This window comes from Camelus dromedarius, chromosome 14 (assembly GCF_036321535.1).
Source record: "Camelus dromedarius isolate mCamDro1 chromosome 14, mCamDro1.pat, whole genome shotgun sequence".
Taxonomy (NCBI): domain Eukaryota; kingdom Metazoa; phylum Chordata; class Mammalia; order Artiodactyla; family Camelidae; genus Camelus; species Camelus dromedarius.
The window spans coordinates 49,063,356-49,084,018 of NC_087449.1; the positions used below are offsets into that span (position 1 = coordinate 49,063,356).

Below are 20,663 nucleotides of genomic sequence, written 5' to 3' on the forward strand. Positions count from 1 at the left end.
CAAACTGTGAGAAAAGAGCAGATGTGGGTTTGATTTTGAACTAAAGCACATGGAAGCAGGAGAGTGTGTGGAAAAACCCAGGCCATGCAAGAATGATCCTTTGGCCTGAGAAACTGGATGGATTTTCTGAGATGAAGGAGAGGAACGGATTTGGGGGAAAATATCTAAGAGAACACTTACGGAGGGAAGGTATAGCTCAGTGGTAGAGTGCATGTATAGCATGCACGAGGTCCTAGGTTCAATCCCCAGTACCTCCATTAAAAAATAAACCTAATTACCACCCCCACCACTGCCCGTAAATATAAATAAATAAATAAATAAATAAATAAATAAATAAATAAATAAATAAATAAATGCATTAAAGAGAGAGAGAGACCTCTTACACAAGGAGGTTAGAATATAGCACAGTGGCAGTACCAAGTGCAAAGGGAGGCAGGTAAGAGAGTGGCTAGTGAGGGTTAGGTGGAGGATGGGGTTGGAACTGAGCTTTGAAGGACTGGAGATGGGAGGGTTGCTGGTCTGGTGAAAGGAGTGGTTTGAGCATAAGTCTGGGCATGAGCAGGTGCCCTAAGCTCATTTTTCAGATCTCTTTATATATTGGTTTCTGGCAGTTGAGGAAACAGACTCAGAGAGGTTAAATAACTTGTCAAAGGTCAGAGAGTTAGAAAGTGGTAAAATCAAAATCCCCACTCCAAAGAAAGAGGGCTAAGTGGTGAAAGTGAACATAGGAGTACAGAGCAGCAGACAGACAGGGGCTGTATGAAATAAGATTGAAAAGGTGAGATTGGGCCAAACTGTTAAGAGCCTGGGTGCTATGATGAAGAATCTGGACCTGATTTTGCAGGTGTAGATGAAGAGATACTGTAGGCTGTCCAGTGGACAAGTAGCATGATCAGCTCTGTGATTTTGCAAAGTGCCTCACTAGATGGTTAGATACGTGGGCTGGAATGGACAATAACTCATAACACTATTAATTTATTTTAAAAATACAGGTCCTGGGGATACAAAGACAAGTAAAACCAGACAATCTTTGCTCACATGGAAGAACTAACAAATTCATCAAATAAGCATACAAACAAGTGTAGAGCCTGAATCACCAAGAGGCAAGTACATGGCTATGAGGTCACTTAGTAATCAAGATCTGACCTACTTTGGGGACCAGTCAAGACTTCCAGTGATAAGAATCAGGGCATCCACTAACCCCAGTTCTCGGCTACACTCTGCTCCTAACCCATAGTGAACTAGGGCAAGTCACTGCTTCTCTGGATCTCACTTTCCCCAGTTATTTAGGAAGACGCTCTAGATGATCTAATTTCCCTCCCACGCCGACGGTTTGGGATTTTCCTCTTCAAATACCACTGATCCCACTCCAAAGCTATTAACTGGTACGTGGTGTCTTGACATTAGAACGAAGTACTTCTTACCATCGCCTCTACCCTTTCTAGGAGGCTTCATTCGGTTCCCCGCTGTCACGGTAACCGCTGGGCGGCTCTCCTTGGGCGGAAACTTGTAGTGACGACAGCAACTACGCCACTATCATGCGTCCCATCTGCCAGGTTAAAACATGGCCACGACTGCAACACCCCACCCAATCTTTTCTCTAAATACCCAGGCCTGACCAGCCCTGGGGCCCACTTAAGGGTAGGAAAGGGAGGGACACCTGCGCCAGTACAGCAAAAGAGATTTCCGAGAACCACCACCCAAATCTTAGCTCCCCCCACCTCTCAGAGAGGAACCCGACCGCCGCCCTATAGCGTCACTCCCGACTACCCATGCTCCCAGGATTGACAGTCACATACACCCAATCATAAGCGGGCCCGCCCCATACCCAGGAGGAGGCGGGTTTGACAGAGGCCCCGCCCCTCGCCGCGTGTGACGTCAGAATCGCCATGGCCAGCTATCCGTACGGGCAGGTGAGTTTGTGAGGGGCGGGCGAATCCAAGTAGGGGCCTCGCCAAGTCCAGGCCCAGGACCTCCGGCTTCGCTTTCTCCCCACCTCTCGCCTTTCCCACGCTGAGGTTGCCTTCAGCGAGGTCTCGCGCAGGAGAGAAGGGAAAAGGGATGGTCGGTCGCTCCTGTCTCACGTCACTCAGGACTGCACGTCTGGGAGGTCGCGTCGCGCCCCCTTTGACGTCGCGCACGCGAAGATTTGGGGTCCTTGGACCCCAGAGAGTCAGGCTGGGCTTGGCTTGGGGTCCACACCTTCCCAGGGTTCCCGCTGGGGCCCCGGGCGGGGTCATCAACGCCAATAGAACGTTTAGAGCCCTGGTTCTTCGGTATCCTTTGGGGCGTCGGATAAAAATACACCCCTGACATACTGCATCTGAATAATTAGGAGAATCTGTGGTTTTAGCAGGCGCACAAAGGAGCTTGTTTGAGAACTTAGTCCAACACCTGCATTTCACACACAGGAAAAATAAAACCCAGAAAAGACATGGAACTAATCTGAAGTCATGGAACCTAACTGAAGGCAGTTAGGTAGCAGAACCCAGAGCTGTCAATAGATGCCTCTTCCCCACTTGCTAGCCTATCTAGATCCAGCCAAGAACACCACAGCAAGGTATTTATGTGGCCAGAGTCCGTTGTTGGATGACAATGGTAGAGTGATGAAGTGCGGTTTAGAATCAGAGGAAGGTTCTCACCCTGGCTCCATTACTTAGTTTTGAGCCCTTGAGCAAGGCACTTTGCCTTTCTGAGCTGAAGTTTCCTCCTCTGTAAAATAGGGCCAAATAAGAGGGTCTACTTTATAGAGCTGTTATGAAGCGTAACGAAGTGATGCTAGTAAAGCATTTGGTACTACTAAGTGCAACAGTTTCACCTTTTAGTATTTTGATTTTTCCTAGATTCCTAGAAAGTCAGAGCTGGGAGGGCCCTAAGAAGAGTTCTTTAATTTTAAAAGGTGGAAACTAAAGCCCAGAGAGGGCTCCTGAGTTGCCCAAGATCACACTATCTTAGGAGATAAAACCTATGCAGGAAAAATTGGAAAACCAGGTCACATGGGATATTACTGTGTTGGACTGAGTATAATCACATACCAAAAGATGCTACAAGAGCCCTCTGAGGCAGTGCAGCCCTGTACAGTTTTTGCACATGGTATTTGGACCTCCGTTATCTCAATCATGAAGGCCCTATAAACAGATCAGCAGAGATTATTCCCCCAACTTATAGCTGAGGAACAAGCCCAAAGAGCTTAAGTGGCTTGCCCAAGGTCATGCAGCAAATGAGGAGGCAAGGCTCATGCTAGAACTTAGACCTCATTTCACTGCATACTTAGCAGAGGTAGGGAAGAGAGATGCCAGCATGAGCTAGGGTTAGGAGGAAGTATAACCTAGCAGTGTTTCCCAAGGTCGGTTCCATTTGCTGAGGCTTATGAGGTGTTAAGTATTTCTGATAGAGGAGTATTCTGTGGTTAGATAAGTTTGGGAAATACTCTGTTAAATACAGCTTAATAAGTTCATTCACCATGGGGCATCTCAGAATTCTTAATTTGTGAATATACATTGTAAATCTGCCAGAGAGGAATAGAATATGTAGTGTTTCTTAAACTCACTTAACCATATGCCCTCCCTCCCTCTCCCCCCTACTTTTTTTGAGTCTGATCATTTCTTGATGTCACTGGTACTCCTGAGGAACATAATTTGGGAAAACATTGCTATGGTGCATTGTTTCTCGGTGGATGGTCTGCATCAGAGTCACCTGGCAGCTTGTTTAAAAAGCACATTTTCGGGTTCCACACCTCAGACCTGTTCTGTGCTTAGAAAGGGCCCAAGCATCTACATTTTAATAAGCTTTTGAAGGCAATTTGTGTGCATCCTAGAAGCAGTGACATAGAAATTAAGAGCCTGAAATTCCAGGTTAGATAGAACTGGGCTAGAACCCTAATTCTCCTCTTTGATAGTTACATGCCCTTGGACAGATCATCTAAGGACTCTGAGTCTCAGTTTCCTCACTTGTAAAAAGGGAGGAACAATACTTCATAGGGCTGAAAAGAGGATGAAATGTGATAAAGCCTGTAGGGAGCTTGGCGCATTGCTATCACGTAGTGCTGCTGGTGCGTGGTGGCATAGCTCTTGCTGCGATCGCTGCCATCGTGCCATACCACCTGGGCTTATGCCCAGTGAAGTACTGAAATGGAGCCCAGAGAGAAATGTGTCTCTAGTAGAGGAAGAAATGCTTTTCCCCATCATACCTTTGTCCTCCTATCTAGCTCCTGGTCCATGGTGTTCCAAGAAAGGAAGTGGGTTGTTCGAAAGCACCCAAAGGCTTAGTGAGCACCACGTCCCCTCCACCCAGGACATAGCCCTGGAGGATTCCAGCCTATTGTTAGAGGAGTCAAACTCCTGTAATTTTCTCCTGCCTCCTGCCGCAGGGTCCTCATGCTTGGACTAGGTGTTGGAGGGATAAAACCAAATAAGTTTTGGTCCTGTTGGGGAGCCAGCCTGATGGATTTCAGTGCTCAAGAACGTGGTCTTTATGGCCAGAGAGATTTGGCTTCAAATCCCTGCTCTGACATTTCCTTGTAGAAATTTCTTGCAAAAGTCTGAGGCTTGGGTTTGGTAAATTAAATTTAGTAAAGCAAATATTCCAAGTGGAAGAGCAATACAAATATATAAATTGTGAAATCAGTGTGATAAGTATTAAATAGGAGTGTCAGGCTAGCACTCGAGCAATACCTCAGTCTTGAGGGTAGGAAGACTTCTTAAAAGAGGTGACATTTAAGCTAAAAACTGAATCTGCAGTAGGATTCAGTCCTGCAGTGGGCGTTAGCTGGGTGCAAAAAGGCATGGTTCTTCAGTAGAGGGGATAGTATTTACAAAGGCTGGGAAACAAGTAAGAGAGCCCTGTATTTTGGAAGAATTTAAGGAGATCAGTTGAGTTGTAGGGAAGAGGGGGCAAAAGGTAAGAAATGAGAGCAGAAAGGTAAGCAATGACCAGACCCTAAAGGGCCTTGTCTGCCTTTTTGAGGAGTATGGACTTCATCCTAAGAGTTGTGAGGGAGTCGCTGAAGAGTTTTCTCTAATCCATGCTTTGGAGCTGTTAGCATGGGGCCCCGGGAGGTTGGGCTGAAGCAAGGAGACTGGAGGCAGAGAGACCAGTTTCAAAGCTTTTGAAGTAACCTAGGTGAGAGAGAGCGGTGACCTGGTGAACATGGAGTTGGGAGGTGAAACTGAGGCAACTTGGTGCCTAATTGAGGTGACGGAAGGGAGGAAAGAGGAGGTGTCCAGGAGGCCACCAGCGTTTCCCTTCACTGAGATGGGGACACAGAAGGAGGAATAGATTCGGGGGGGAAGCTCCAGAAGGTTGTTGAATAGGTGGGTCTGCAGCTCAGAAGAGATGAAGCTGGCGAGAGGGATTTTGGAGTGTCAGCAGAGAGGTAGTAATTGAAGTCATGAGACGGTTCTTGGCTCACTGTTTATTGGCTGCAGGTTTCTGGCCTTTAAATATTTTAGGAGGCTCTGCTGGTGAATGCACAAACCCCTCCTGTTGTCTTGTGAATGTTTAACCCCTTAGAATGGGCTCTAGCCTCCTCTCGTGGGCACTTGCACGGTAGCTTCAGAGCACAGGCTTGTCTTTGCAACGCAGCCTACTCTTCTCTGTGAGGACTCAGTGTGGACCAACCTTTGACATCTCTGTGTCTTGAGGGTAGAAGAATGAGCCCTCAGAGCCAAAAGAAAACGTGGGACTTTCTGAGTGGGTTACTTGGGAGGGTGTGAGCTCCCCACCACTTACAGGAATGCAAACAGAGATTCCAGATAGTGCTTCAGAGCTTCCCTCATTGACTGAGAGGTCCTACTGGGAGGTCTTTGGGATCTCTTACAATACTGTGGCTCTCAAATTGGGTCTAGGTGCTGGGGTGAAAAAAAGGTTAAAATTCTTCTTCTAAGTCTCCTGATACCGGGCTTCAAGCCTCTAAAAGATCACCTGATCCCACTCTTCCCACTTCAGCCCTGCCCAGGGTAGAAATCCATCATATTTGACAGATATATTTAGGACGGTCCCTGGCACTGGCACGTGGTGGATGCTCTCATTTATTGAGTGAACACCCAGAAGAGGGTAGAGTAGTAGTCATGCAGACCCTGTTTTGAATCACCAGTTCTAGCTGTGTCATCACAGACATGTGATTAAACTCTGTGCACCTTAATTTTCTCATCTGTAAAATGGGGATCATAGCACTTACCTGATGGGACTGAGGATCAGCGAGAGCCTCAATAAAATGTTGATTGCCCCCTCCCCCCATTCAAATGTATCAAATGTTGGTTCTATGCAATCAGTAAAGATGTAGGGTTAGTTTTCTGTGATGTTTTGGAAACCACGGTTACTGAACTCTTCCTGTCTTTTTTTTCTTTTACAATCTTGTGTTTATCAGCATGAAATACTCTTGGAAAAACTTAAAAGGGTTGGCAGCATGGCATGGAGTAGTATGAGAACATGGAGTCAGGCACTCTGGTTTTCATTCCTGATTCAGATACTACTAACAACTCCGTGACCCTGGGAACCATCTTCTCCAGCCTGGATTCTGATGGTTTCACTTTCTTCATCTTCTGGTGCAAGCTAGAAACCTGAGTCATTCTAAACACTTCTCTTTCCTCACTCCCCGCTCTGTCGCTTCCCTAACCTAATTAGTTGCCAAGTCATGTCTGGTCTATCTCTGAAATAGCTTCAGATTCCATCCTGTTCTCTCTGAGTCTGCTGTCTGGTTCCAGCCCTGCGTGTCCAGCACCTAGGCTGCTGCCTCCCCCGCTAGCTCATCCTCCACACTGCTGCTGACACTGCCGCTGGTTAGTTTGCAAAACAAGGCTCTGATCACGTTTCTTCCCTGTTGGAAACCCTTCTATGGCGCTCTGTTTCCTCTGGCATAAAGCCCCAGATCTTTAAAGTGGTATTTGTTTGTTCACATTTTTATGGAGGCTTGCCCATTCCAGGCACTCTGCTGGACCCTGGGGTACCACAATGAATGAGGCCCAGTGTCTGCCCCTGGGGATCTCACTGTTGCGTGACAGAGAGAAACTGCTTGAAGACACAGTTACCCACCAGTTGACTGAAATGCAGCAGGAGAGGTGATTGGACAAGGAGTGTGTAAAGAGACTGCCTTTTGGAGCTCACCGTTGCATTCTTGCCTCTGCCCCCTGCTTTATAGCCCACACCCTGACCCCTCCATGCTCGCTCATAGGTCTGTGCCTTTGTCTTTCTTCTCCCTTCTGTCTGGAATGTCCTTTGCTGCTTGCCTTTTGGGGAATGTCTGTGCATCCTTCAATACCAGCTCCAATATTACTCCTGCCTCCTCCAGGAAGCCTTCCTTAACCCACTGCCTGCATTTGTTCATTTGATTGCTCATTTAATCTTTAACAGACAGAACCAATTCCTCTGGCCATGCTTCCTTGATAGCATTTAAGTAGATTTTTCTGATGATACTGATCAGATTGCATCATAGTTATCTGGGGCTCCTCAAGGCCAGCCCTGTTTAGTTTTGTGCCCCCAAGCCTAGCAGAGAGCCTAGCACAATATATTGCTCTGTAAATGCTTGCCAAATGAATGAAGTCTTTTAACAGTTGTGCACCTCAGTTTCTTCATCTGAAAGTAGACCTACTAATTATATCTTCTTTTTTTCTGTTAGAGGATTGTTGGCAGGATTTGGCCAGTAGCATTTGTGTGTATGTGAAAGTGCTTTGTAAACTGTACATGTGAGGGCTTTATTTATATATTTATTTATTAAACACCTTTATTGTGGTATGGTTCCTATACAGTAAACTACACGTGAGGGCTTTAATGCAGGGCAGAAAGAAAAGGGTTCAGTTGCTGCCAGGCTGCACCAGACACCTGGATTGTGATTGCGCCAAAGCCGGAAGACCTGCCTGGCAGCACCAGCTTGCTTGGTGTGGGGGCATTTCCCAGGGGGAAGGGCTGTTCAGATGCCCTAAGCCAGGTCCGTGAATGGCTTTGCTCACAGGGCTTCTTGTGGACTGGCTACTTCCTGGCTTGGTGTCCAGCCTGTTCTTTTGGGTGTGCCTAGACTCTGCAGAGTCCCCACCCCTTTTCTAGCCTACTCTGCTTTGGAAAGTGCCCCATTGCTTAAGGAAAGAGCACTGTAGCAGGAGGGAGTGGGAGTCACTGCGCTCAGATGTGCATGGGGAGTGATCTAACTCCACCTCTGCCTCCCACTCACAGCGGTTCTTGAGCAAGTCCCTTCCCCTCAGTTGGCCTTAGTTTCCCCATCTGTAAACCAAAGGGGTTAGGTTGAAGAGGTCTGCTGGGCACCTCTCCCATCGCCCTCTCCAGCGGAATCTTTTTTATTCTTTAAGTCCTAATCCAAATGCTGCTTTCCCACGGAAACCCTCCCCAGTTTCACCCTCCTTTGTGGTCCCATGGTGCATGGCTTATGTCTTCATTTTAAAGACCTATTTCCTTATGTTGTTTTGTTACATGTTATAGAGAATGTTTCCATGCCTCTCATATCAACTGTGAGCTCCTTCGAACATTTGACTTTCCTTTATACACCCCGGCCCCCAGAGTTTACCTGGCTCAGGGCTTTGATGATAATAATAATCATAATTAATATAATAACAATAGCAGCTATGAATTATGCCAGACACTGTTGTAAGAACTATTTTTCTTATATTAATGGTTTTCAAACTGACTTCTGAACCACTGTGAGGGTTCCGCAGGGCTCCCTCACACGCTGGCAAATGAGGGGCCTGCATGGTTGGGGCTCTTAAGTCCCCGCTTTCAACCAGAGCAGCTTTCTTTTATCAGTTTTTAAATTTCTATTTATCAGAAGGTTCTTTAGCTAAAAATGATACTGACAAAATTCTGCCATATTCATTTCTTGTAATCTGCAGAATAATGAGGAAGGGGTTATTTTATTTTACTTGAGAAGAAATAAGCTTAGAGAGATGAAGCCACTGGCCCATGGTCATGAACTCAGCTGACGAGAACAGAGTTTTGAGTTGGGATTGGCCTGTGGCTTCATCCTCAGTGAGGGAGTCTTGCCACTAGCTATGGCAGCTTCCAGGGCAGAAGAGCTCCCACGATGCTGAGTGGGGAAGGTGGAGGGCCTGCTTCCCCCCGTCTCTCAAGAAACCTCTCTTCCTTGAGCAAGCAGACCCTCTTTAGGTGAAGTATGAGTCTGGCCTTAGCCTGGAGGCTAGCTGTCCAGGAAGCTAGCAAACACAACTACGAGAGAAAGTCTGGGCTCTCGCTAGCTAGGCCACTGGTGTGCCTTTACAGGTTGAGCTGGACCATGTCTAGATGATACCGTCCTCACCATCCTCAGAGCTGGGCCCAGCTGCTCTCTGCCCTTGAGCCAGCCTGTCTGCAGATATGTTGGGGCTGTGTTCCCCTAGGCCTTTTGCTGGCCATTTAGGGAGATGGAGCCGAACACTCTGAGCTTCAGGGATCCCTGGCTAGTGGCATGGGGACATGGACAAGAGAGGGAGTGCTCCCATGTATGCTCTAATGGACACATGATCTGGGCTTAGCAGTAGGAGACCTGGATTCTGGCCCCAGACCCTTGACACAGTTCTTGTGTGATTTTTCTGGACTCGAGTTTCCTCCACCATAGCAAAGCGCTACTATTGATAGTGTGCACTGAGTGCTTACTTTGTGCTAGGGCCTGTTTCAGAGCCCCTTACATGACTGGCCCTATTTCATTCATATACTAACCTGAGAGGGAGGCAGGCACTATTAGCACAAAGGATAGTGAGGCTTAGAGAGGGTAAGTCATTAGACCATTCAGTAAGTGGCAGACCCCAAACTTGAACTGGTCTTTTTCACTCTTAACCATTGTCTTATATTGCCTTAGGAATAAAGTCTTGCCTGTTTGTCTCACAGAACTGTGACTGGGGCTAGGGAAGTGTTTTTGCATCATGAGCTAGAGTGGGGTGAGGAAGGAATGCTATGGATGAATCTTTGCTGTGGATACATCATTTGTGACTGAAGAGGGTCAGGGGCATGTGGTGGAGATCACATTTGCACTGTGAATTCTGCGACTAGAGATGGGGTACCACAGGGTGAGGATTTGGAATTCAGTTTGATTCTTCTGCCTGCTCACTCATACAGTAAATATTTACTGAGCATCCATTCTGCCCTGAGGGCTGGGGATAAAGTGGCAAACCAGACATGATCCCAGCCCTTATGGAGCCCCTTGATGTGCAGGGAAGGGCAGCCAGGAGGGCAGGGTTCCAGCCCTACCTATGCAGGTCATTGGCAACATGACTTTGGGTAAACTGTATCTCCTAGAAGCCTCAGGTTCCCCATCTGAGCAATGGGATCATAACTCCAGTCCAGCCTATAGGATCAGTTGAAAGAATGGCAGTGGCAGTACTTTATGACTGTAAAGTGCCAGACTGTGGCTAGCTTCTGATCCTATCGTTCTGACTGATGTCTTGCTCTTCTTGCAGGGCTGCCCAGGAGCTGGAGGACAAGCGCCCGGGGCCCCCCCCGGTAGCTACTACCCCGGAGCCCCCCATAGTGGAGGGCAGTATGGTAGTGGGGTACCCCCTGGTGGTGGATATGGGGGAGGTCCTGCCCCTGGAGGGCCTTATGGACCACCAGCTGGTGGAGGACCCTATGGACACCCCAGCCCTGGGGGGCTCCCATCCGGAACTCCAGGAGGACCATATGGCGGTGGAGCCCCCGGGGGCCCCTATGGTCAGCCATCTCCAAATTCCTATGGTGCCCAGCATCCTGGGCCTTACGGACAGGGACCTCCTCCAGGTAAGTAGCGATCTTGGACTCCAGGTGCCCCCGGCCTTGCTGTGAGTTACCCAGCACCCTTCCTTGCCCTTCCTGTGGATGTGCAGGCAGCCTGGTCTCTGATGCCTTAGCATCTTGCCTCCAGCTTCAGCTTTCATTAGCAGAGTGAGAACTCTGTTAGTTAGCTTTGCTGTGGTAACAGCAACTCCAAAATCTTTGTGGCTTACAACGACAAACATTTATTTCTGTTGCTCATTCACACTTATTTACTCTTGCGTACATGTTGGCAGCTGCAGGCTTGGCTGCTGAGGTTCTGCTCCACGTGTCTTTTCTTTCCAGGATCCAGGCTGGAGGGGCGGCATATCCCCTATTTGGGTTATGCTGTTCTCATGGCAAACAAAAAGAGCAGGAGAGTGAGCACGACGCCTCCTAAAGCTTCTGCTTTGAAGTTCTTTATATATCTTCTACTCAAGTTTATTGGCCAAACCACGTCCTCTGGTCAAGCCTGACATCAGATGGATAGGAGTGGATACTCCTATCATTGGAGGGGCTCTGCTAACCACCAGGCAGGGAGAGGATGCACAGTGCTCTTTCAGGGAAACCGGGGAGGGGTGGCTTAGCAAATAACTGGAGATAATACTGCAGTCTCAGGGGGAGGAACCCCATTTATGTGTAAGAGAGACTGACCATTATATGTAGAAAGGCAAGGTAGCATAGTTGTTGAAAGCTTGGGCTTTTGAGATCAGACCACTTACTGACTGATCAAGTTACTTCATCCCTTTAAGCCTCAGTGTCCACATCTATAAAATGGGTAAATGTTACTAGCTCACCAGATTGTTTTTTGTTTTTTTTAATTGAAGTATAGTCGATTTACAATGGTGTGTTAATTTCTGGCATACAGCAAGATTGTTACTAAAGATTAAGTGAGAAGGTGCAGGTAAACACTGGGCACAGTGTCTGGCACATGGCAGGGGCTTAGTAAGCAATGTTCTGTGAGAAGACTTGTTCTGGGGTTTTCTCAGCAAAGAGGCATTCAGCATCTAATGTGATGGCAGATGTGCCAAAGGCCGTACCACCAAAAGATGCTGAGGCGGGCAGGAGAGTGATAGAGTGAGATGGGGAAGGATAAAGAGCAAGAGACAGTAAAGGCGCGGTACTGGACAAGATGGGGGAAGGGATTTGGCAACTCATGGAGGCAGAGAATTTTAGGTGGGGGCTTCAGGCTCAGTGAAGATTTCTGAGTAGTTTCTGATAGAGGGTGAGGGTCAGTGAGTGTCCATACCCCTGCGTCCTCCCAGACTCAGTCAGCCTCTTCATAGCACGCTGGTTCCCAGGAGGCCACACCAGCAGTGAGGCAACTCTGGTGCACTTGCAGAGCCTCCGGGGAAGGGTACTGCCGGGGAGCTCAGCATCTTAGCATACATACCCGGCAGGTGGCCAAGGGAGAGTCTCGCCCTTGAGGGTTCTAAACACTGTGAGCCAGTGGCATTTATCTCAGCAGAGCTGGAGCTGCAGGCCGTTTGCTTTTAGCTCAGCAGCTTGCTGGTGGATTTCCTCCTCGGTTTAAAGTCTTGTCCCTGAGCCTACATGAGGTCACTGCAGGGAAAGGAACCTGGCTGTGAGGCTTATCTCTCCAGGGCTGCAGAGGAGCGGAGAGACGTGCTTCAGACTCTTAGCTGCTCACCCTCAGCCCACCTTCCTCTCACCCAGCCATCATTACCTCCTCTCCAGTGCCTCCAGTGAGCTCCCAGAGCAGTGCTTTTTAAAGCATAATCCACACACCTGCCTTGGAGTCACCTTAGGCCCACTGACTCCAGGTCTAAAGGTTGAGCACCTGCTCTTCGGGAGAGATGTGACTATTAAAGGTGCCCCACTGCCCACAGGAAAGATCCTCAGGGCCCTCGACTCCCAAAAGGCCTTTCCAGCTCCTCACCTGCCATTGCTCCTTCCTCTGGTCAACCCAAGACCCCTGGAAGTACTCCAGACACACTCTGTGCCTTTCCAACATGCTTTTTCTTCTTCTCAGCCTGGTTTAAATAGCCCTTCCTCTGTGAAAATGTGACTGCACATTCCAGGCCTTCTGTGAACACTTGATTTTACTGTTGTCTCGTTTAACCATCACAACAACCCTGGGAAATAGGTGCATTTTAGAAATGGGGATCAGTACACAGACAATGAAACAGTGTATCTAAAGTCATGCAAGCTAGTAAGGATTAGAGCTCTTTGCTTCAGAGCCTGAGCTCCTCTGTGCTAACTGCACAGACCACACGTCACAGAGACTCCTGCTGGCGCCTGTGGCCTCCTCTCCCCCACGGCACAGCGGCCGTTTTAGGTAAAAGGGTGGGACCTGCCTGGATTTCCCAGCTGAGGCAGTCAGACTAGTCCCACAGTCAGCAAACCCTTTTCCTTTGGGACTGGGTGGTGGTTTCTGTGCTGTGTCTCATACTGCATTGTGTGAAGGAGCCCTTTTTGTGTCCTGTCAGCTCCCTAGGTTTCCCAATACTGTGTAACTGGCTTTATCCCAAAAGGTCTGGTCTTCTGTGCTTCTCCACTTTATCTGCCACCCTTTCCTCTCACCCCCAGCTCACCCTGCGTGTCTTTCCAAATGAATGACCCTTTCTTCCATCTTCCCACATACACAAAAAGCTCCCAGACACACAAAGCTGTTTGAAGCACGACAACAACATGAATAATCAGCAGTTATGTAGTGCTTCGATGGTGCCAGGTGCTGATTTAATGGTTTTTATGTATTAATTATGTCTGCACAATAACCATATGAAGTTGATGCTGTTGTGTCCTCATTCCACAGATAAGAAAACTGAAACACAGAGAACTTAAATAACTTAACCAAGGCTGCTCATGGGAGAGCTGGGGCTTGAACCATGAAGCCAACTCTAGCATGAATCGAGCACCTCCCCTTTCCGTGTCCGGCTCTGTGCTAACTCCTGGGGATTCAGAAATGAGCTGGGCTGAGGTCTTGCCCACAAGTTGCTCCAAGTCTAACCTGGAAGAAGTAGGGAGAAACATGTACACAGTGGAGTGATTATAGAGAGAGGTGTATGAAGGAGAGAGGAAGGAGGCCTGTCCAGGGCAGGAAGAAGAAGGAATGCTTTATGGAAGAAACAGGATTTTATTTGGATTTTGAAGGATGGATGGGAAACGAATGCAAAGAGATGAGGGAGAAGGGGGTACGAGGTGGAGAGAACCCAGTGAGTAAAGGCTTCCTGGGGTTGGGGCTGTGCAGATCTGGGTGACAGCAAGTGTATTAGGCATCGAGGCTGGAACAGGTGGACGGGGGACAGAGTAGGGATAGAGTGACAGGTAGATGGGGGTAAACCACATTGTGGAGGAATTAGAATGCTGTTTTAGGGATGCTGGACTTTATTTTGTTGGCAGTGGGGAGCCTTTGAAGAATTTTGAGTTGAGGTGGGGGGAAATTGGTGAAAACAGAAATTTTATAGAGATTACTCGGTAGGAAGTGCTGGGTGGCAGAGAGTCATTGTAAAGATGACTTGGTTGGGATTTTTCCTGGTCCAGGTAAAGGGTGTCTGAGTCAGGGCAGGTGCAGTAGGAACAGAGAGGAGATGATGCCTGTGTGTGGAACAGCCAGCATTGGGCAGCTATTTGGATGTGTCGAGTGAGGAGGTGTCAGAGATATCTGCAGGGAGGTCTGGAGATGGGGATGCACATGGCACATTGGAGGTGATGGGGAGTAACGAGAGGTGGAGCTTCGTGACCACCCACACTCTGGTAGCTGCAGATGTGCCCGCTCTTGCTGTGCCGGGGCAGTCAGGGATGGGTCGGACCTGGTGTCCCCCTCGGGGAGCTCCCTACTGCTACAACTCTCAAAGTGCTTGTCTCCGGGCTGTGCGTGTTAGGTACTTAGCAAACTTTTTTGGGGTCCCCAGTCTGTGGGGAAGAGATAATCCCCCTTTTCAGAGAATTCTTAATCTTCCAGACAAGTCTGTGTTCCTTAGAAACTTAAACAGAGAAGTGACTGGAGCACCAGAGGAAAAGCGCAAAGGATTTACAGAGTAGAAATCAACTGCAAATACTTCTGAGTTTACACAGAAGGTCCTTTTCCACCAGAGTAAGGATGATGGCTTGATGGAAGACAGGGACGGGGTAGGTGGATTTATGAGGCTTTTAGGATGGGGAAAACCTGTAGGCAGGGAGGCACTAAGGCTGGCCCTTCCCAGCATTTCTGCGGATTGGTCTTGAGACCTATGTCTGATTCCCCTGGTTGGCACCCCTTCCTGCAGGTGGCGCTCCTCCCAATGTGGACCCTGAGGCTTACTCCTGGTTCCAGTCAGTGGACTCTGATCACAGTGGCTACATCTCCATCAAGGAGCTGAAGCAGGCCCTGGTCAACTCCAACTGGTCCTCATTCAACGATGAGACATGCCTCATGATGATAAGTGAGTCCTGGCCCTTCCCTGTGGGCTCGAGCTGAGGCCGAGCCACCTCCTGCCTGATGATAGGTAGGTGGGAGGCCATTCTGAGGAGAAATATTTTGGACAGGGAGGAATTTCAGGCAGGAAACTGGGTTCAAGGCAAGATCCCTTAGACAGGGAGCTCTTTTCCTTAGATTGATTCTCAAGTTCTAGACCTTACTGAGTCTTAGGCTGACTCAGTTTCTCATTCTGCACAAATGAGACTCCCTGTCCTGGTAGGAGATGGCAGGGGGTGGTCAGCTCCCAAAGCTGCAGAAAAAAATGCAGTTCTGGCAGGGGTGGGGCTGAAGGTGACCGGGGGTGGCACTGGTACAATACTTGATGTGGGTATGTCTTGGGGACATCTGGGCCTCAGGCCTCGTTTCTATGGCGCCTCCTACTCCGGCCTAGGGAGAAAGGCTGCCTCACTGGTCTCTGAGAACCTTAGTCTTGAAGCTTTCTTTCCCTTCCCTCCAAGACATGTTTGACAAGACCAAGTCAGGACGCATTGACGTCTATGGTTTCTCGGCCCTGTGGAAATTCATCCAGCAGTGGAAGAACCTCTTCCAGCAGTATGACCGGGACCGCTCGGGCTCCATTAGCTACACAGAGCTGCAGCAAGGTAAGGGCCTGCCCGGGACTCAGTGCACAGGTGGAGCTGGATCTTTCTCTTTCTCCCGAAGACAGAGCATGGGGTTCCCTCTAGCCTCTGACCACCAAATGTCCCACTGCACTCACTATAAGACGCTGCCCTCAGCACAGGCCCACTCCCCACCCTTTCTGTGACCTGGCTGGGCAGTAAGCTGAAATCCAGGGCAAGGAAACGCCTGGCTGCTGGATCAGGGGTGGACTCTGGCGATGGGATCTCTGGCAGCACTAGGAGAGACAGGACCAGCCGGCAGGGAGCCTTGGGGATGGAAACTCAGCAGCCTGGGGCACTTTGAGACCAGGACGTGTGGCTTGGGTGGCTCCTTCCTCTCTAGTTTCCAGCATGCAGAATGGAAAGTGTCCTGTAGAGGGGCTTAGAAAGATGGCTTCTGTTGCTAGTTCTGCTAGAAGACAGTTTCTTTCCAGCTCTGGGACCTAGACCACTCTAAAAATTGCAGTTGGGTAAGATGACCCAGCTTAGCCACAGCTCCAGGTCTGGTTCCACTTCTTACTCTAGAGGATGGGTAGTTAGTGCGGTGTTGAGAACCAGACAGGGAGCTTTGCCACCTGAGAGGGAGAGAGGACTCCCCAGAGAACCCAGCCGCTTGCCCTGGACACAGATTTCAGTCATACTGAGGAGCTCTGTGGGTGGGGCAGGCGGTTGGGGCAGCCCCCTGGTGGAAGGGAAAGGAGGCAACCTGGACTGAGCACCTAAACTCTGTTGCCAGATCCAGTGATGGACATTGGTGAGGGTGATATTATCACAAGAAAGCTAATATTTATTGAATGCTTGCTATGGGCCAGACACTGTAATAAGCATTTTTCATATGTTACATCATTTTTTTCTATTTTTATAACATTTTATATAACTCATAAAACAGTGCTTGTACAAAAATTCACACAAAGTTGCTAGAGAGCATACAATTTCCAAATATGTCCTGGGTTTTTGTCACATTTAGTTTTCTAAGGATGCACTCAAAATGTTATATCATTCTTTCTCCCATGCGATAGCTGCTTTTTCTTATTCCCCACCCTTAGATGAAGGATCCCTTATTATTACCCCTTTTACAGAAAAGAAAACTGAGGCATAGTCTAGATAACTTACCCAAGGGCCACATAGCAAAAACAGAACTGAGATTTTAGCCTGAGCTGGTAGATTATACAGAGAAGAAGGAAGCATCCCAGGTAGAGGGATTGGGGAGCAGCATGGAGGCTGTGACCTTGGAACTGCCCCACAGCCTCGCCTGGGGGGATGATGATGACTTTATTAGTTTTAACAAATAACACTGAGTGCTTGTTATGTGCCAGGCACTATGCCCACAGGCACTATGCCAAGTGCTTTGCTTGATCACTTCCTCTAATCCTTATTAGAACCTACAAGGTAAGTATTATCCCCATTTTAGAGATGGTAAGACAGGCTTAGCAAGGTTAATAAGCATCTTGTTGGGGGGCTGTCTTGACTCCAGAGCAGGCTCTCATAGCCTCTGTGCTGAGCTGCCTCAGACATCTGCCCTGAGCAGGGTGGCCCAAGGGGGCTTAGGCTTCTGTCTGTAATGCAGAGGTCAGAGATGAGCACAGACAGACTGGTGTCACTCTGGGACCCTACAGACCCCTAAATAAACAGATGGCAATGGAAATTTGGAGAAAGAGGGATGGGGGCCTTCCATCTAAGAAAAGCATCCAGGCACAGCCTCTGGCGTGCCTCTGCCATCTTGGACACCCCTCAGGATGTCTGTCCTGTTTCTGCTTTGGTTCCAATCCCCTTGGAGTTGCTGAACTGCTGTGCTCCATAGAGCTGGTCAATGGCAGTGCTTACAGCAAGTTTTTGTGTCTGCTCTGTGTGCCCCACTTCTCCAGCTCTGTCCCAGATGGGCTACAACCTGAGCCCCCAGTTCACCCAGCTCCTGGTCTCCCGCTACTGCCCGCGCTCCGCCAATCCCTCCATGCAGCTCGATCGCTTCATCCAGGTATGCACCCAGCTGCAGGTGCTGACCGAGGCCTTCCGGGAGAAGGACACAGCTGTGCAGGGCAACATTCGTCTCAGCTTCGAGGACTTCGTCACCATGACAGCCTCTCGGATGCTATGACCAGCCCATCTATAGAGTGGGGAGTGCACCAGGGGACCTTTCTTGGCTCCTAGGGTGGGAGAAGCATGTGGGCTTCTCTTCTTTTCCTGCCCCTCCTAAAAAAAGAATTCTCCCTTGCCTGATGCAGCACTGTTCCCAAAGAGGGCTGGGAGTTCTATGTCATAGCCACCAAATAGTGGGGACCTGGGCTGAGGCCACATAGATAGGGGCCTGACCTCGGAAAAGCCTGGAAGTTGAATTACAACCCTGAGCATTTACAAGGCACAGCCTTGCACCAGGTGCAAGAGATGCCGGTCACTGCAAGGAGTTAGTGTCTAATCGGCTGGCTCCAGCCTCTAGCTTTCCTTAGGTGCCCTGACGCCAGTGGTAAGTGTTCATCAGCCTCTTACCTGTGTTCCGTCACGCGTGCTGTCTTGTCAGATGGACCCAGTTTCTCCAAAGTGCAGTCTGACCAAGGGTGAGAGATTTGCCCGCATGACCAGTGGCTTGAATTCCACCCCACAAGTCCGTGTGTGTTGACTTCTAGTTGCCTGTGGCTGTCCCTGCTCAGGAAGCTTGGACAGTCTGCCCCCTGGGCATCTTTGGCCAGGCTACCCCTCTGCAGCTTGGGCCCCTCACTTGCCCCTCTGCTTGGCTTCAGTCCCCATGGGACGGGTTGCCACCTCCCACTGCCAATGCTTTTTTTTTTATTTGCAGTTTTTTCATTCGGGGCCAAAAGTTCAATGAAACTGTAAGCTTCAATAAAAGGATAAAACTCTGGAGTTCCACATTTTCCACCACACCTTCCCAACTACAAGTTCATCCATTCAGTCACTCATTTATTTTTCCATTCAAGGAATATTTAAGTACATAGTATAAACCATGCCATGCAGAAAGAAGCCGCTCAGGGGGATATGGCCTCCATGGGGCTGCTCTCACTTACCAGGGTGAAATTAAGTGTAGCGACCTGCCAGGTTGAGTTCTAGAAGCCTACTGTGTATTTTATAATGATTTTAGGGCTGGTATTCTGGGCTAGAAACAGCCACTCCAAACTTTTCACAGCATGGCCTTTTTATTATCTCAAGCCCTAGTTCTGTCTTCAAGACAAATTGCATTTATGAAGTCATAACTTTCCCCCCACTTTTACCAAGCACAGACATCTGTACTTGCCAGCTGGATCTTTAAATCAGCCTGGTAACCAGCCTACACTGAATGTCTATAGTATCTGCAAAGTTGCAGTCTGAAGCCAAGACACCAGCCATTTTGGTTTGCTTGGGGGATCTTACACTGGGTAATGGTGAGCTAATCTTTTTCCTTCTGGGTTGGAGAAGCAGCTCAGTGGGGCCCAGCAGCCATGTCAGGCTCAGCCAGTTCAGCCCCATTCTCCTCTGGGCTGCAGTTGTGCTAGAATCCTAGAATTAGGTGGAATCCAATTCCCAGAGGTCAGCCCCACCTGGAACTAGAACCCTCTCCATTACCCCACTGTGAGTCTGACCTCTGCTTGCCAACCTCCAGTGTCAAATAAGTCAGTGCCTTTCCAGGCAGCCCATTTCCTCCTTGACTAGTGGGAACTTCTTCCTAACGTGGACTCCAGATCCTGCCACATTGAAAACACCACCCACTGGTATGGTTTTCTCTCTTGGGCCACCCAGAACATATTTCACCCCTTTCTGCTTGCCAGCCCTCTAGACATCTGGAACCTGCCACCACATCCCCTAGTCCCCACTCCCTTTGGCATCCTGGTCACCTCCTCTGAATTTTCCCCAGCTCATTTGAGTCCCCCAAAATGGCCCACTGTGGTGCTGGGTTCAACCAGCAGAGAACAGTGTAGAACTGCAGCCATTCGGGGAGCGGCTGTTGTTTCTTTGCTTCCGCTGAGCCAAGTGTCTCCCGAAGCCCCCATCTAGAATGGTGCCGGTCACACACTCACCCTTGTGCTCAGCTGGGGTGAGGAACCCAGGACCTGGGTTCATTCTCGTGTGCATGGTCGGTTCTGAGCTTGGGGGCCAGCCCTCATACCTTATTCCGCACGCCGCCCCTCCAGCCTGGCTACAAACTTTACACAGCTTTGGATCCTGAGGCCAGCGGGAGAGGGGAGTGGGCAGGACAGCCCACCCTGCCTGGCAGCAACGGCACGTCTATGGAAACGTTCACACGAGCTGGGCTGGTGAGTCATCTGGAGAGCAGGATGACGTGCTCAGACCACTCCCTCCACCTGCTCTGCCTAAGAGGAGGGGAGCTAATGCATTCCTGGGCTGGGCCCCTGGCAGGAGCTTGGTTTTGCCCCACTTCTTGACGGGTGAGGTCAGAGGGAGCCCGCAGTACCATTAATCAAGTTAAGCAGACCCGGCGGTGTGCACGGCTGAGCTGGCCTTTGCCAGCTGCCTCCTGCTCCTCTCAGCGGAGAGTACTTCAGACTGCATTCCACCCCCTGCTCTGGCAACAAGGATCAGGGCCTCTGGCAGCCCTCTAATCATCTTGGTGGCAGACGGAGCACGTCTAGCCAAGTCTCTGGCTTTCTCTTTTTATCCTGTGAGTTCAGAGAAAATAAACGCGAGCCCTGATTTCCAAGAAGGTGAAGATAAGAGTAAATCAGTCTGTTAACTCTGCTCTCTGCCTACCCAACCCCCCCCTTACCTGCCATAGGCCTCTGGGCCATAGGCAGACAGATGTGGCCAGGATCGAGGACCTGGCATCAGAGGATCAATGAGGGGGCAGCAACCTGTGCGCTCTGAGGCCTGGCTTGGAGCCCACCTGTATCAAGGATGAGAGATGGGAGCGGTCAGCAGATAATTGCATTCCAGCACTGCCTTGTCTTCTCCCC

General features: G+C 49.3%; 1 protein-coding gene across 1 annotated transcript; it reads left to right on the forward strand.

Annotated features, from left to right (window-relative positions):
- Positions 1–1,768: 1,768 nt before the first annotated feature.
- On the forward strand, positions 1,769–18,621 carry PEF1 (penta-EF-hand domain containing 1). The gene is made up of 5 exons (XM_010976093.3): positions 1,769–1,913; positions 10,398–10,713; positions 14,955–15,110; positions 15,604–15,747; positions 17,631–18,621. Exons 1-5 carry the CDS (start codon positions 1,890–1,892, stop codon positions 17,858–17,860), a joined length of 870 nt encoding a protein of 289 aa, XP_010974395.1. The 5' UTR covers positions 1,769–1,889; the 3' UTR covers positions 17,861–18,621.
- Positions 18,622–20,663: the final 2,042 nt, after the last annotated feature.

Bases quoted from the DNA above. Each gene is read 5' to 3' on its own strand.
- PEF1 (XM_010976093.3), top strand. From the start codon at position 1,890: ATGGCCAGCTATCCGTACGGGCAG. The intron at 15,111-15,603 runs GTGAGTCCTGGC...CTTCCCTCCAAG, and splicing joins GACATGCCTCATGATGATAA to ACATGTTTGACAAGACCAAG. The intron at 15,748-17,630 runs GTAAGGGCCTGC...CCACTTCTCCAG, and splicing joins CTACACAGAGCTGCAGCAAG to CTCTGTCCCAGATGGGCTAC.